General features: G+C 40.1%; 1 protein-coding gene across 3 annotated transcripts in view; it reads right to left on the reverse strand.

Moving 5' to 3' along the window:
* MAP3K20 (mitogen-activated protein kinase kinase kinase 20) overlaps positions 1–13,716 on the reverse strand; it is a 172,273-nt gene that overhangs the window by 35,308 nt on the left and 123,249 nt on the right. For 2 of the 3 annotated variants that reach the window (XM_082657752.1, XM_082657751.1), the window contains exon 12: positions 5,957–11,511. In XM_082657752.1, the coding sequence (XP_082513878.1) occupies positions 11,128–11,511 (384 nt within the window). In that variant the 3' untranslated portion in view covers positions 5,957–11,127. Of the gene's footprint in view, positions 1–1,339; positions 1,480–1,576; positions 1,608–3,409; positions 3,455–5,956; positions 11,512–13,716 lie in introns of those variants that run through there. The other variant, XM_082657753.1, reaches the window with a different exon arrangement.

Below are 13,716 nucleotides of genomic sequence, written 5' to 3' on the forward strand. Positions count from 1 at the left end.
TTCTCTTCTTTCTAACCTGTGTCCACCCTTCCATCTACCCACACTGGGGTTGAGGAGGTTTGGGGCGTAAACTCGATTTCATTGTAAGATCTCTCTTGAAACAGACCTCTGAATAATAACAAGGTGCACACAGATGCCAGCAAGTGTTATTTGGTTTGAGTAACTAAAAAGCAAAACAAAACAAAGAAACAAAAAAACAGAACTGGTTGCTAAACTACAAAAAAAGCAACAACAACAAAAACAGAGGTTTAGCTTTGAAAGTGTTTAAGGGACTTCCCTGGTGGTGCAGTGGTTAAGAATCTGCTTCCCAATGCAAGGGAGATGGGTTCGAGCCCTGGTCTGGGAAGATCCCACATGCCGCAGAGCAACTAAGCCCGTGTGCCACAACAACTGAGCCCATGTGCCACAACTACTGAAGCCCGTGTGCCTAGAGCCCGTGCTCCACAACAAGAGAAGCCACTGCAATGAGAAGCCCGTGCACCTCAAGGAAGAGTAGCCGCCGCTGGCCGCAACTAGAGAAAGCCTGCGCACAGCAACGAAGATCCAACACAGCCAAATAAATAAATAAATAAATAGATTTGTTAAGGAAAAAAAGAAAGGAAAGCTTTCAAGACTGAAGTTCTGGGGGGAAATGTTAAGATTTCCTGAGAAAATGAAGGATAAGAGTACACATAAGGTGGTGTCTGTTCTGGGTAAAATTTGGAAGATTGCAGACTTCACTCAGTCTGTGGACACGTTCTGGCATCGTTAGGGGTCCCTAATGGATATCCGGCCTCTCTGGCCTCAAAGCAAGTTGCCTCCTGCTATTGCCGGGTGGGCTGGCAGCTCTGCAGGCGCACACGGCTTTAGTGCCGCACGACGCTTCTTCCCACACTGAGGCCCCTCCACAGGCAGAGCCCTGCCGCCAAAACACCTCCTCCCCACACCCTTCACCCACTTACACCTCCTGGCCCTTCAGCTCTCAACTCCATAACTTCTGCACAGAAGCCTCCCCTCAGCCCAACCTCAGCTCTCCTTTGTGGTACTTCTTACAACTGCCATGTTACCATTTTTGCATGATTAATGACTGTCTTCTCCACTAGCCTAGAGACTTCCTGAGGGCACGGGGGCTCTATGCAGGTGTATCCAGGTGACTTCTGCTGGACCAGGTATTAACCCTCTGTTCTGGGATTATGAAGAGGGAGTAGGGGTCCCATGGGGGCAGCAGCTAACGATCAGCTGGTATGAAGTATTTCCACACTGTGACCACCAGCTCAGCCTCTAACGTGACACACGACCTACTCCACAGTAGGAGCTCAATAAAGGTTTGCTGACTGAATGTTCTCCCTTTCTGAGGTACCTTTAAATGGATGATATGCCCCTTGGAGACGATGCCCATGTCTTTCAAGTCTTCTTCCTCGAGAAGAAGCAGTCGCTTTCCTGTAATGTTGTTTTCCTTAAACAAGTTCGCATATAGGCTCATCTCCTCTGAAGTGTCACCTGAAGGGAGTGATTAGAAGACAGAATAAAATTAGACTCAATCACATCCCAAGCAAAGTTAACTCCATGAATTAAGAAGGTAAGCTTTTCCACTTGCCTTTTCTGACGAGCTGCTGAACCCAAAAATACTGTGGAAGAGAGGACATATATGGTTTTGAAGATTCATTCATGGTCAGTGGCCAGACTTAACAGTAAAACACATAGTTTTTCAATGGATTAAAATACCTTTAATTCTTGCTAAACCACAAAGGGAAAACAGAAGACTTTCTCTTTACTGTTTTAAAACTTCAAGGTTTCAAATTGGAGACATCCTCCCTTTGGGGGTCTTGGACCCTTGAAGGACCATTGGTTTTCCTCCTTATTTGAAAGATATTTAAAAATCCTTTCAAGAAGATTCTTACTTATAATGCTTTTTCCATTCATGTGCCAGTGGTCCCCTGGGTTGTTGAAGGGCACTGGTTTACCCAGGAATTGTCTGAGTGAGAGGGACCACACGGCAGTGGACAGAAAGATGGATAAAACACGTCCTCTGTTCTAGGCCTGGTCATGAAGTAGCTTTGTGGCCCGAGACAAGTTCAAGTGTGGAGCTTCCTACACAGAATGAGGTTGGACCCAGCAACCTCAGTCCTTGAATTTCCCTTGGCGTGTGTTTACCGTAGCCTCTCACACTATCCAGGTGAAGGGAGACAGAATGGGGGGCCACACCCAGGCCCACCCATTCTCTAGGGAGCCCTTGACCCTGGAATTTTATTTAAATGGTTTGAAAACCACTCAACCTCAGAGCAAAGACTAAAAATAGCTTTTAGAGCTCAGTGCCTTTTAAAACATTTCTTCTCAGGTGAGAAGGGCCAACTTTGCAGCTGGGGATAAAGGGGTTCTATGGAGGCCTGTGAAGAGGCGAGCCTAAGTCCTCTGTCCTTGTTAAGCAGGGCTGGCAGGAAAGTTAGAATCACCAGGACTCAGGGAATGGGAAATAGAGGTAACTGGTGCTAGCGTACTTCCCCTGCAGAAGCCACAGAGATGAGCTTATCTGAAAGCAGGATTACTTCACCAGAAGACCAAGGGCTTGGGAGGATGTGCCCTGGCCCAGAAACCAGTTGAGTCTGGTAAACCTTCCAGAGACCTTCCCAAGAGTTTCTAATAATGAGTTTGACTTTGGGGTACCTAGTCTATTTCCTGGGGTGTGGGCCTGCTGAGGCTGGCATACAAACTTTTATTTTTTCCTTTTTCATTTAATGAAACCTTGAACTTATAAAATGGACCTGGACAGGCAAAAACCCCTGAGGTCTCTGACCAAGAATTCTCGGACCTGTTTTTCACTTAAGGAAACAGATACAGAGATATAACAGGCTAAGCAGGATTGTTCCTCAGGGTCTCTACCCAGACTGTAGGGTGTGGGATTTCCTTTGGACTTAACTAGTCTGTTCACATCCTCCCCCAAACATGGGGCTTCTCCGGCTCCCACTTCAGAGAATGTCTGGGAGCTCGGGTCTATTCCTTCTTGGGAAGGTCAGAGTAAAGACAGTAAAATGAACAGGGCTAAGGCACTGCCTCTACCAGTTCTTTCCCCACCATGGTTCAAGTCCATCCCTGGTCTTTTGGGAAAACTTAAGATCAATTTTTTTCCAAGTATGTTCATTTAGTATCCTGGATCCCCCCTTTAACTGGTATTCATTACTGTATCCTGGTATACCTTTCAGAGCAAATAGGGAGGTGGAATCCTCTTGTAAGATTTGAAGAGATACTTGCTTTGCTCGAGGCCTTATTTTAAATCATTACTGCATTAAAAATAGAAAGACATGGAATTTGTCAACTTCTCCTACTTAACACTTTCCTAAGGCCCAAACCCCTCTCCCTGTATTTTTAACTTGTGGACAAATTTATGAACTACCTGCCCAGGTTAAATGACGCATTAAAAGAAGCTGCTTACCACATCCTCTTCTGTCCACGCACCAATCTCAAAGGAAGGCAGCAGCTGCATGGGAAATATGAATGAAATGGAAAAAAAGAAGGAATATTATCACTGTCTTTTTGGTTTATCCCCACACTTTTCAGTATTTTAGCTCTGGGCAGCTAAAACCAAGCAGCTCTGGCTTGTTTCCTCCTGCAGGTGGCATTGAATGGAAACCAGTTTTCCCAACCGTTAAGGAATTTCTCAGGGTTCCAAAGATGTTGCCCACAGAAGCCAAACCACCTCTCAGTAACAATTCATTGTGCTTGGTGAGCCGTGACAATGGGACTCTGCACATCTTGGGATTTTCCACTCTTTGTACTTGGCACACTGAGAGTAGTTTTACCTCCCATGAGAAGGCCTTGGCAGTCAAGGAATTTCTGACGTTTGTCAGATACCAGAGCCGTCTTCGGAATTCTCAGTCAACACGAAGACCGTTTGATCATTAATGAAAATTCCAAAGCAACCACTTGGTAACCAGATGTTTTACATGCTTATTTTTAGAGGGGAATTTCTAAGTGTTTAAATGTCTCAGTTGCACTATATTTTTAAAACAAAATATTAGAAGGACACGTAAAATTGGAGCCGTCTTAAGGAACCCAGGTTGCAGAGTTGCTCTAACTAAAACTAAACTAAACTAACCTCCCTCCCTGGCAAGTATACAAACATGAAAGACAACTTTGCAAGAGGACTCCTGCCTGCCCATTTTCAGAGCCAAAGGACTACTCGCTTCAATATATGCTCCATGGCCACAGACTAAATAAATACCTACGTAACGGGAAGAAAATCTGTGTCTTGTGACTTGAATTAGTTTGCTATAGCCATTAGTTTTAACCAGCTTAACTTGCCAACATGGTTGGATTGCTCATGAGGCAACATGGCAAAGTGTCTTTCAACACGTGTTACAAATAGTATTTTTTGTGCGAGTTGAAAAAAAAAGAAGTTGGATTTGGTTACTTTTACCATTAGTGTAAACATCAGAGGGTGGGTGAGTTAATCCTTCTAATCTGCAGGTATTTTAAATTCACATGCTCAAAACCTTGCTAGGAAAGGCATGCCTCTGCCTTCAAGGAGCTTTTAATTTAAGGGGGGGTAAAGTAGGTATGGACTATACCTTGGGAGGAGTTCAAGGCCACCTTTAGTTTCCTCAGTGCCCATCAGAGTGCCTGGCACACAACACCTGGTAAATTTTTGTTGAACAGTTTGTTGAATGAGTAAAACTGAAGGGTGCATTTACTATGATGCTAAATTCTCTGGTATAGAGTTCAATGTCTATGGCTATACCACGGAAAAGGGAGGGTTTCATAGACTACCATGGGGGATGGAAGGCATAGTGGCTTGAGCTGGCACAGCAGGGCTAGAAGAGAGGTGACTCCTGGTGAGAAGCAACAAGGCAAGACACTGGCAGTGGTGGAGGCGGGACAGGAAGGAAGGACGGGCACGGCACGTTTGTTCAATGGGAGCTCCAGATACAGTGTGCGCATGTCCAAGGATCAAGGGGAACTGCAGCCAACTCTAGGGGGCCAGGCAGATTTATTTAAAAAACCCACTAGTTACAATAAATCTGAATGCATAGAGTTTGAGACGTACAGATAAGTTGCAAGGGTATAAATCGCTACCGCTCTATATGTACTCCGCTACCCTCATGTGCTCCGATTCCCACAGGACTGCCCCTTCCCTCCTCTGAAATACCTGGCGTTTGCAGTCACATGCACTCACCTGCTTTAATAACGCAGAAACGAAAGTGACTTGAGAAACAGGATCTAAAACTGAACTTGATCAAAGAAAATACATGACAAGTTTTATTTCTTCACGGGGCAGCTGGATACAGCTGCAGAAGCGTCATTTGCTTTTCCCATCACAGACTCAAATGTGAAATAAGGAACTTGTTTGATTAGTTTAAGAAACAACAGACTGCTTTACTTTACAGAGCCGTTTAGGGCTGCATCAAGGCTGGCTTTTAGAAGAAGTGAGGGTGTATGGAATGTTTTGATTTGTATATAATTCCCAAATGTTGTGCTGAACAAAATTGATAAGTATTTCTTGCATAAAGGTTGTAAAGGAAACAACTAATCAAAGCCAACATCTTTGGTTTTCACGTCCGAAGGAGAGAAGAGTTGACTTGTGCTCTGAGGGTGGCTCACCAAGATGACGCCAAGGGAAAGGCGCTGGATTCAGTGTGAGACTTGCTCCGGCAGGATTCTTGCATGCTGCTGGCAAAGATTAGTGAGAGGAAGGCTGGAGCCAGGCATGCTTCAAGACGGTTTGAATTTGGCAGAACAGGGGAGAAGAGTTAATATCTCACAGGGTGAGTTCTAAGCTTTTCTGTCTCTCTTTGGGGATTAAAAAAAAAAAATCCACCTTGTGACTGCCCCATCACTTTACAAATTCATTATTTACACTCCAATTGATTTCAGGAGAGAAGCTCACACTCACGGTCATGCGTGTGATAATGATTCCTTCAAAGGTTGTTGGGAATCCAGTCTAACAAAGCTCTGATATACACAATAACACATAACAAAGGGATTTACTGTCAAAACGTTTATTGCAAAATGGAGTCTTAAAACAAAGGAAAGCAAAGAAAAGTTCACATCAAAATGAAATGTATGACACCAACTTGGATTTCTGAATACATTGTGGACTTTGTGTTGGAATATCAAATTCCAACAATGAAGTCAATAACTGAGTAGTCTTACCACACAAGAATAAAATTTAATCTTCCATACAAACATGATACACGATTTTGGCATAGGACTTGCTCAGAATAACATTGCGATAGAATAATTGAGAAAAACGTTTTGTTAAAAAAAAACCCAATAAGGTGATAATGCCATCTATTCAAAGCTCACACTCAAAGAATATAAATATTTTCTATCATTTAGTACAAAAATTTTAAAACAGTGCAAAAGCAATATGTGCAGTGTATTGTATCTGACATTAAAAGGTCTATTATTCTGCACACAATATAAAATAGTTAATGTACGTGCCTGAAACTCTAGCTCTGAAGTAAATAATCACATGCCAGAAAGCTCCTCACAGGTAATAGAGTGCAAACTAAGCTGGAGTCTGAGGAAACATAGCTAGTCCTCCAGATGGCCTGGTAGACGCTCATTTCTCATCAGGGAGGCTGCATCTACAGCTATCAGGCTATGTTACAATCAAAAGAACAGAACAGATTCTTCTCTCTGGAAATGCTTAACATCTAAACAGGAAAACAGTCTTACCCCAAAGCAGCAAAAGGTACCTGATTATAGAAAAATTATGCTCTATGATGTATGCGGTACAGTAGACTGCTAGTTTCAAAAGGCAGCAACAAGTCTAGTGTATCAAAAAAAAGGATCAAGATTTAACTCAGAGTAAGTTTTAAAATTATCTTTCATGAAATTCTTACCACTCCAATGAAACCTCTGAAAAGCAAAGTTGTGTACATCGTAGTGCCATGAGAAATCGTTTTAGATCTCTCCCAAACCTTCCCCCCCACCCCAATTCCTTGATTTTCATGGGGATCAAGTTTGAATTCCCCAGCTGGTGTTAAAGTCTAACAAATCTACTGCATATTAAAAATCACTGGCTAATAAAAAGAAACGAAATTGAGTTATTTGTAGTGAGGTGGATGGACCTAGAGTGTGTCATACAGAGTGAAGTAAGTCAGAAAGAGAAAAACAAATACCGTATGCTAACACATATATATGGAATCTAAAAGAAAAGGTTCTGAAGAACCTGGGGGCAAGACAGGAATAAAGACGCAGACGTAGAGAACGGACTTGAGGACACAGGGAGGGGGAAGGATAAGCTGGAACAAAGTGAGAGAGTGGCATAGACATATATACACTACCAAATATAAAATAGATAGCTAGTGGGAAGCAGCCGCATAGCACAGGGAGATCAGCTCGGTGCTTTGTGTCCACCTAGAGGGGTGGGATAGGAAGGGTGGGAGGGAGACAGATGCAAGAGGGAGGGGATATGGGGATATATGTATATGTATAGTGATTCACTTTGTTATACAGCAGAAACTAACACACCATTGTAGAGCAATTATACTCCAATAAAGACGTTACAATACAAAAACAACAACAACAAAACTGATCTGAAAAGTGAATTAAAAGCTGTATAATTAACATCTTCATTAGAAATTCTGCCTATGGCTGATAAATATTTCTTTTTAAATTTAATAAGGCTAATAATAGAGTCTAAAGTCTTCTAAATCATCTTCATAGATCAAGGGAAACCACTTTAAGATTCTGTTTATATGATGCAGATTTCAGGGATGTTCAAAACCCTAGAAAGACACTGATTTGGAATAGAAAGTAAAATAGCCAGTGCCCTATAGTAATTACCTATAGCCCAATTTTAGGTTAGAACACTGCAAGCGTATCACTGAGGTTATCAATTCTGCTGTGTCCAAAATCTCTGCGGTTTCCTGATGGCAGAGTATTGAGCTATGACCATCTCTGGAATTTCTGTGAGGAAAATGGCAGCAGGCGAGAGATTAGAGAAATATTACCTGAATGATGGTAAACCTAGGTCTGGGTTGTTACCTTTCTCTTTTGGCCTTATTTGGCTGCTTTTATTAATGCACCAAAACCTTATGTATAATCCTAATAGATCTAATTATTATTATACATTTTTATTTAATGTAAATTTTAAAAAATGTCCATCCCATTCATTTCATACGTTCTAAATTTATTTCCGGTTATTCTCAAATGAGAGACAAGGTTTACACTCTTTTAGTTTTTAAGGTTTACACTCTTACATAAGGTGCACAGATCCCAAAATCAGCCCACAGAGATTCCATTATGGGTAAGGCCTTTCCTGACCACACTTTAAAGTTCACAACATTCCGCTATGGGCCTCATCCTTCCCTGCTTCGTTTCCCAGCGTGCACTTATCAAATGTTTACTACATGATGCATTTGTTCTGTTTGTTGGCCATCTCCGCTTGCTGGCCTGTAAGCTCCGCAAGTGCAGATTTTCATCTAGCTGTTCCCTAGAACGGTACCGGGCGCAAAGGAGGGGCTCAATGAATACTGGTGGGATGGATGACTTTACCTTGGCCTGGGAAGATGTGCAACAACAAGCTGTGAACTACCTGGTCTCTGGCTCTCCTTCAGGTTACATGGCACAGAGCCCCAGGGCATGCTGGGAAGTCAAGAGCTGAAAACCATCCCCTCTGCTCCACTCCAAGATCTTCTGCTTGAGTGGCTCGTCTTGAATCAAAGAGGCCTCCTCCATGTCTGAGTGCAGACAGGATGCCTATTTATGTTTGCACCTGTTTGTCACCAGCAATATACTGTGGTGTGTGTGTATCTGTGTCTATATTTGCATAGACATAGGAAGTGTATCAGATTGGGTATGTGGGGAACCCATCTTCTAGGGGAAATGTTTACCTCTTCTTTCTGTGTTTGCCTGGTCTGTGGGTGGTAGCAAGGCCTGCAAACACCTCAGACTAGCTAAACCTTGCCATGTGCATGGTCTTCAAAGGGCGACAGAGTAGATCGGCTCGTGCAGCCTACGTTCCAAAGATGTTCTCTATCTTTCCTGAAAGCTATTCACTTTAACTTTCATCTCATCCTACTCAACAAATATCACTTGAAATTAATAGTTTCGTTTTCCAGGTTACAGAAACCACTTATTTTTCAGTGTCTTTTCACTGGCATAGTTAACAGTAGCTAACATTAACTGACCACTTACCATTGGCCTGGTACTGTGTTAAATGCTTTACATGTATCATCTTACTTAATCCTCACAACAATCCTTTAGGTAAGTACTATTACCATTCTCAAGTTAAAGGTGAGCAGACGTACAAGTTAAATAATTTGCCCAAGATTGCACAGCGATTTTGAATCACGATCTGACTCCAGATCCTTCTATTTATCACTATTCTATACAGACTGGTCTCTACATTTCACACCCAGAACATTTTATTAGTAATTTTTTCTCTAAATAAAGCTGGCACAGAGTACTGATCATTTTGTGGTATTTTCCACCCTTAATGGGGATTGGAAGCATGTCATGCTTCAAATTCCAGGAGGCTTTTTATGATCAAATATACTTGGAAATAATATTAGACAATATCTATGATGATATCCTTTCTTAAATCTTCTATGGGCTTCCCTGGTGGCGCAGTGGTTAAGAATCCACCTGCTAATGCAGGGGACACAGGTTCGAGTCCTGGTCTGGGAAGATCCCACATGCCGCAGAGCAACTAAGCCCATGTGCCACAACTACTGAGCCCGCGTGCCACAGCTACTGAAACCCGTGTGCCTAGAGCCCGTGCTTCACGATGAGAGAAGCCACTGCAATGAGAAGCCTGCACACCGCAACGAAGAGTAGCCCCCGCTTGCCACAACTAGAGAAAGCCCGCGCGCAGCAACGAAGACCCAATGCAGCCAAAAATAAAATTAAAAAAAAAAAAATCTTCCATAAAAAGAACCACCCAAAGTACTTTGGTTTAATAGTCAAATGAACGGCACTGCTTTCAAATTTAGACTGAAAAAAAATCTTTCTTTGTTCTTTTGCCTTTCTGTATGTACATAACTACAAATGTTTTGTAGTTTTTTAATATTTTATAGTTTAAACAAGCTTTGACAATTCTGCGATAACATTCTGAGAATATCTCTCTGGCTAGCTAGGTTTTCAGAGCAGCACCTACATTTACTTCTCTTTAACACCAGCATGGCTGAGTCAGGGTTAAAAAAAAGAAATCTGGAAGGCTAGATCTGCTATAAAAAGGACCCTTCATTCTGCACTTTTGCCTAAGTAAGGACAGCTTATCTTTGCTATTCTTTTTATAATATTTAGTTCTGTCTTTAAAATATCTCTACATGTATTTAGAATCCAGGATTCTCATGCCCCTCTGGAAAACAAACACACACGCATACACTCCTGCCCCCGTATTAACGCTCACGCTGCCTGGAAGTGTGATCCCTTACTCTCTCTTTCTCTTTGTATAAAGTATAAGCTAAGCCTTAGATGACAGTGTGCTGTTAAGAAGCTTCTGGGGCGAGCACTGGTGTGAAAGTGCCACAACACTGCTGTTTGGTTTCAAGTTAGAGTATTTCTCCTGCAAACGTACTACTGAAAACATCTCTTGGGTTTTACTTTCAGAAGTTGTGCTATTAAGTATTAAAAACCCTCAGCACTTAGGTATTTCTGGAGAAGTATTTGTTAGAACTTCCTTTCGTTTCAATTTTTTTATTGTTAGATTTTTTAGTCACTATCAATTATTTCTGACAGTATGGTGTATTGCCATAAGGGGAGAAAAAACATAGTATGTTACAAGAAAATCAAGTGTCAAAGAAGAATTAGGAGTTAAGAGTGCTTGTTGAAAATGTAAGTTTTTTAAAGCAACTGAATAAATCAAATCAAATCAAACTATAATGTATTCATTTTTAAAAAGCCAGAATGTCATTCGTTAAAAAATGCTATATTACATATAGAATCACAAGTTTCTATAATCAGGCACCACATTTGCTGATTCATTGAATAGACCTTTTTGGCTTAATCCCCTCCCCCCTTTTCTGTAAGCAAAGACAAATCAAAAGTAAAATCGTAAAGAAATGACTGTCATATAAATGTGATTGGCCTAAAAATGCAGTGCTTGGTTTTCTACCTCCTTACTGGTTTTTGTACAGACTGAGATAACAAGTTTCTTTTGTTTTCCCGACATTTTCAATTTTAATACTTTGCTCTCTGCTTTCATTCACTATTGTTATCCATGTCATTATCTTCCTCATCACCGTCATCATCACCATCATCATCACCTTCTGACAAGTCAAAATCACTGAACCCCAGGGCCATGTTGACCTTCTTCCCCCTTCTCTTAGATGTAGTTTTGGAAGAATTCTGCTTGGCTTGCATGTTTATCTGCATCCCAGAATGCATCACAGCTCCTGCTTTGTTCATTGAGAAGATATCCCCAAAGCCCATCAGCATCATGGCCTGCAGACTTTGGTTCATGCCATGGCCCTCCCCGTTACTTGTTGCTGTGATCTGACATGACATCTCTGCACTGTTTGACTCCTCTGTCTTAGATTCAAAGTAAGACTCCTCAGACATTCTTGCAGCAAGAGGCAAGAGAAGCTATCATGAGGGAAGAAAGGACAGAAGTAAAAAGAGAAATTAGGACCAATTTATATCAAGGAAACAGATACCACAAAATTAGTGGGTGTTGCACAGAAGGTAAATGATTAGTGAAATAAATGAATGTAAGAGATTATTTGAGAATTTATTTAATGGCAGGTTTGGCTCCAGCGTGTTTACCATAATTTATAAATGACAGAGTAAATCACAACCAAAGGTTTGCAAAGCACCACAGCAAGCCGAATTTCCAATAGGAAGGAAGTTGTAAGTTTTAAGCCCTCCTTTTCCTTAAAACAAAGTAGTTTTTAGAATTTCTCTCAATTTTTCCCAATTTGACTTTCATATGGAAACATTTAGTTAATTATTATATTAAAAGAGAAATTAAGTAGAGATTAAATCTCGAGTTAAAAAAAATAAACAAGAAACCTTGGACCAAAGAAGAAAAGCTTAGAGGAAGCATAAAAACAGTTTAGCAGTCAATTGGGAGATCTGGGTCATTAGCTACCTTTTTAGCTAGATTAAGTATCTATAAACTATAAACAGTCTAGAATTCACTTGTCTCCCTTTATTATTTATTACAGCCAGATATAATTCTTGTTTTCCAATTTATGAAATCATTCACTTGTAAACAAATTCTAGATTGTCTCTAACATTTAAGTTATAAACAAGTATGTAAATACATGGGAAAACTGGGAGGAAAGGAAACTAGTATTAATTTAGATTGTTACCTTTGTCTCTATTCTCTACAAGTTTCCTTCTTTTAGCAGAATTTTTTTCTAGGAATTCTTCTCAGAGCAGATACAGACATTTATTTTCAATCTTACATAATTATTTTAAACAGCCAACCTATTTCCATAAATGTTCATTTCAGGGGTAAAACTGTTAGGATCTCAAAGTGTTACTGCCTCTTCCTTTGAGAAAGAAGCAAATTAAGGCTTCTATTTTGATGCTGTTTAAATAAGGGTAAAAAAGTAATATAACTCTGGGATGACCTTCATATTCTGCATGTAAAGGTACTTTTTAGGACCAATTTCCTAATTTTTAAATTAAAGTTGGAATCAAGTTTTTTTTAAAAAAACTATCTTAACTCCACTAGGAAAAGACCTCTACAGTTATTAGTTCAATCAGAACTTCATATAATTCAACTAAAAAGCAGAAGTTACATGGAAGAAAGAAATTGTTTTAGATCCTTTAACACCGGAAACGGGCTATTACTTTCCTTGCAGTCAAATTTCCCAGCCTCTCAAATTTGTTTTCAATTGTTAGATACTCTCAGGATCTCTTTGCTGCTTATCTATTTTATTATTTCATATATTTCATAATTATTTCACATTATGTTAAGATCTCAACAAATGCCTCTCAAATAATCTATTATTTTTAAAAGAAGTAAAATTTCTACATCAAGCTACAACAATCATTAAAAATAAACATTGTTCATATTTGTGTATGGAAGATTCAGCTTCCCAAATATCTTTAACTAATGTTTTAATTTCAGGAAAGAAAGTAGTGTCCTTCCTTGAAATAAATGCAGTAATACAATTTTTTTATGACGTTACTTTAATATTAAACTTTTATAATTAAGATGAGGCTACACAGAGAAAACCTCAACCTCCAGTCGCTTCCTTTTAAAAGAGGTTTATTCTTATCAGTCTCTCAGAAACCTCATTTAAAGTCAACTAGAAACTGATGTGAGGATAAAAGAAAATATCTACTTATAAAATACCTGAGCACAAACCTTTCCTTCAGAAATACCAGCTCTATGAAGAAGAGACATTAAAAGCAAGTACTGTACAGAAAGAAAACTTAGCCTTCATAAGTAAAAAAAAGGAAGAAAATCTCATTGAGATCGTGCTGCATGCTGTCCATTGTTAGATGGTAGCCTTCAGAGCAGTTCCTTTACAGAGAGTTTTCTGCATTTAAAACGCAAGCATACAACCTACTGTGCACTCAGAGTTTTTCATCATTTATTATACAACTGCGTTACTAATAGCAATAATGTGTGCAAGGCAGCCCATAATTTCTTAGCAAAACTAATGCCAGTAAACTAAAGAAAGGTTTAAAGCATACTTTAATGGGTCCTTTAAAGTTTTTTCTTAAAATGCTACATTTAGAAAGAGTCAAGCCATGCAGTGCTTTATAGCTTAAGATTTCAATGTACTTAAAAAATCCCCACAACTCTCAGACTTCAGAAGATGGCCATATTTT

The sequence above is a fragment of the Grampus griseus genome, assembly GCF_964374135.1.
Source record: "Grampus griseus genome assembly, chromosome: 7".
Taxonomy (NCBI): Eukaryota; Metazoa; Chordata; class Mammalia; order Artiodactyla; family Delphinidae; genus Grampus; species Grampus griseus.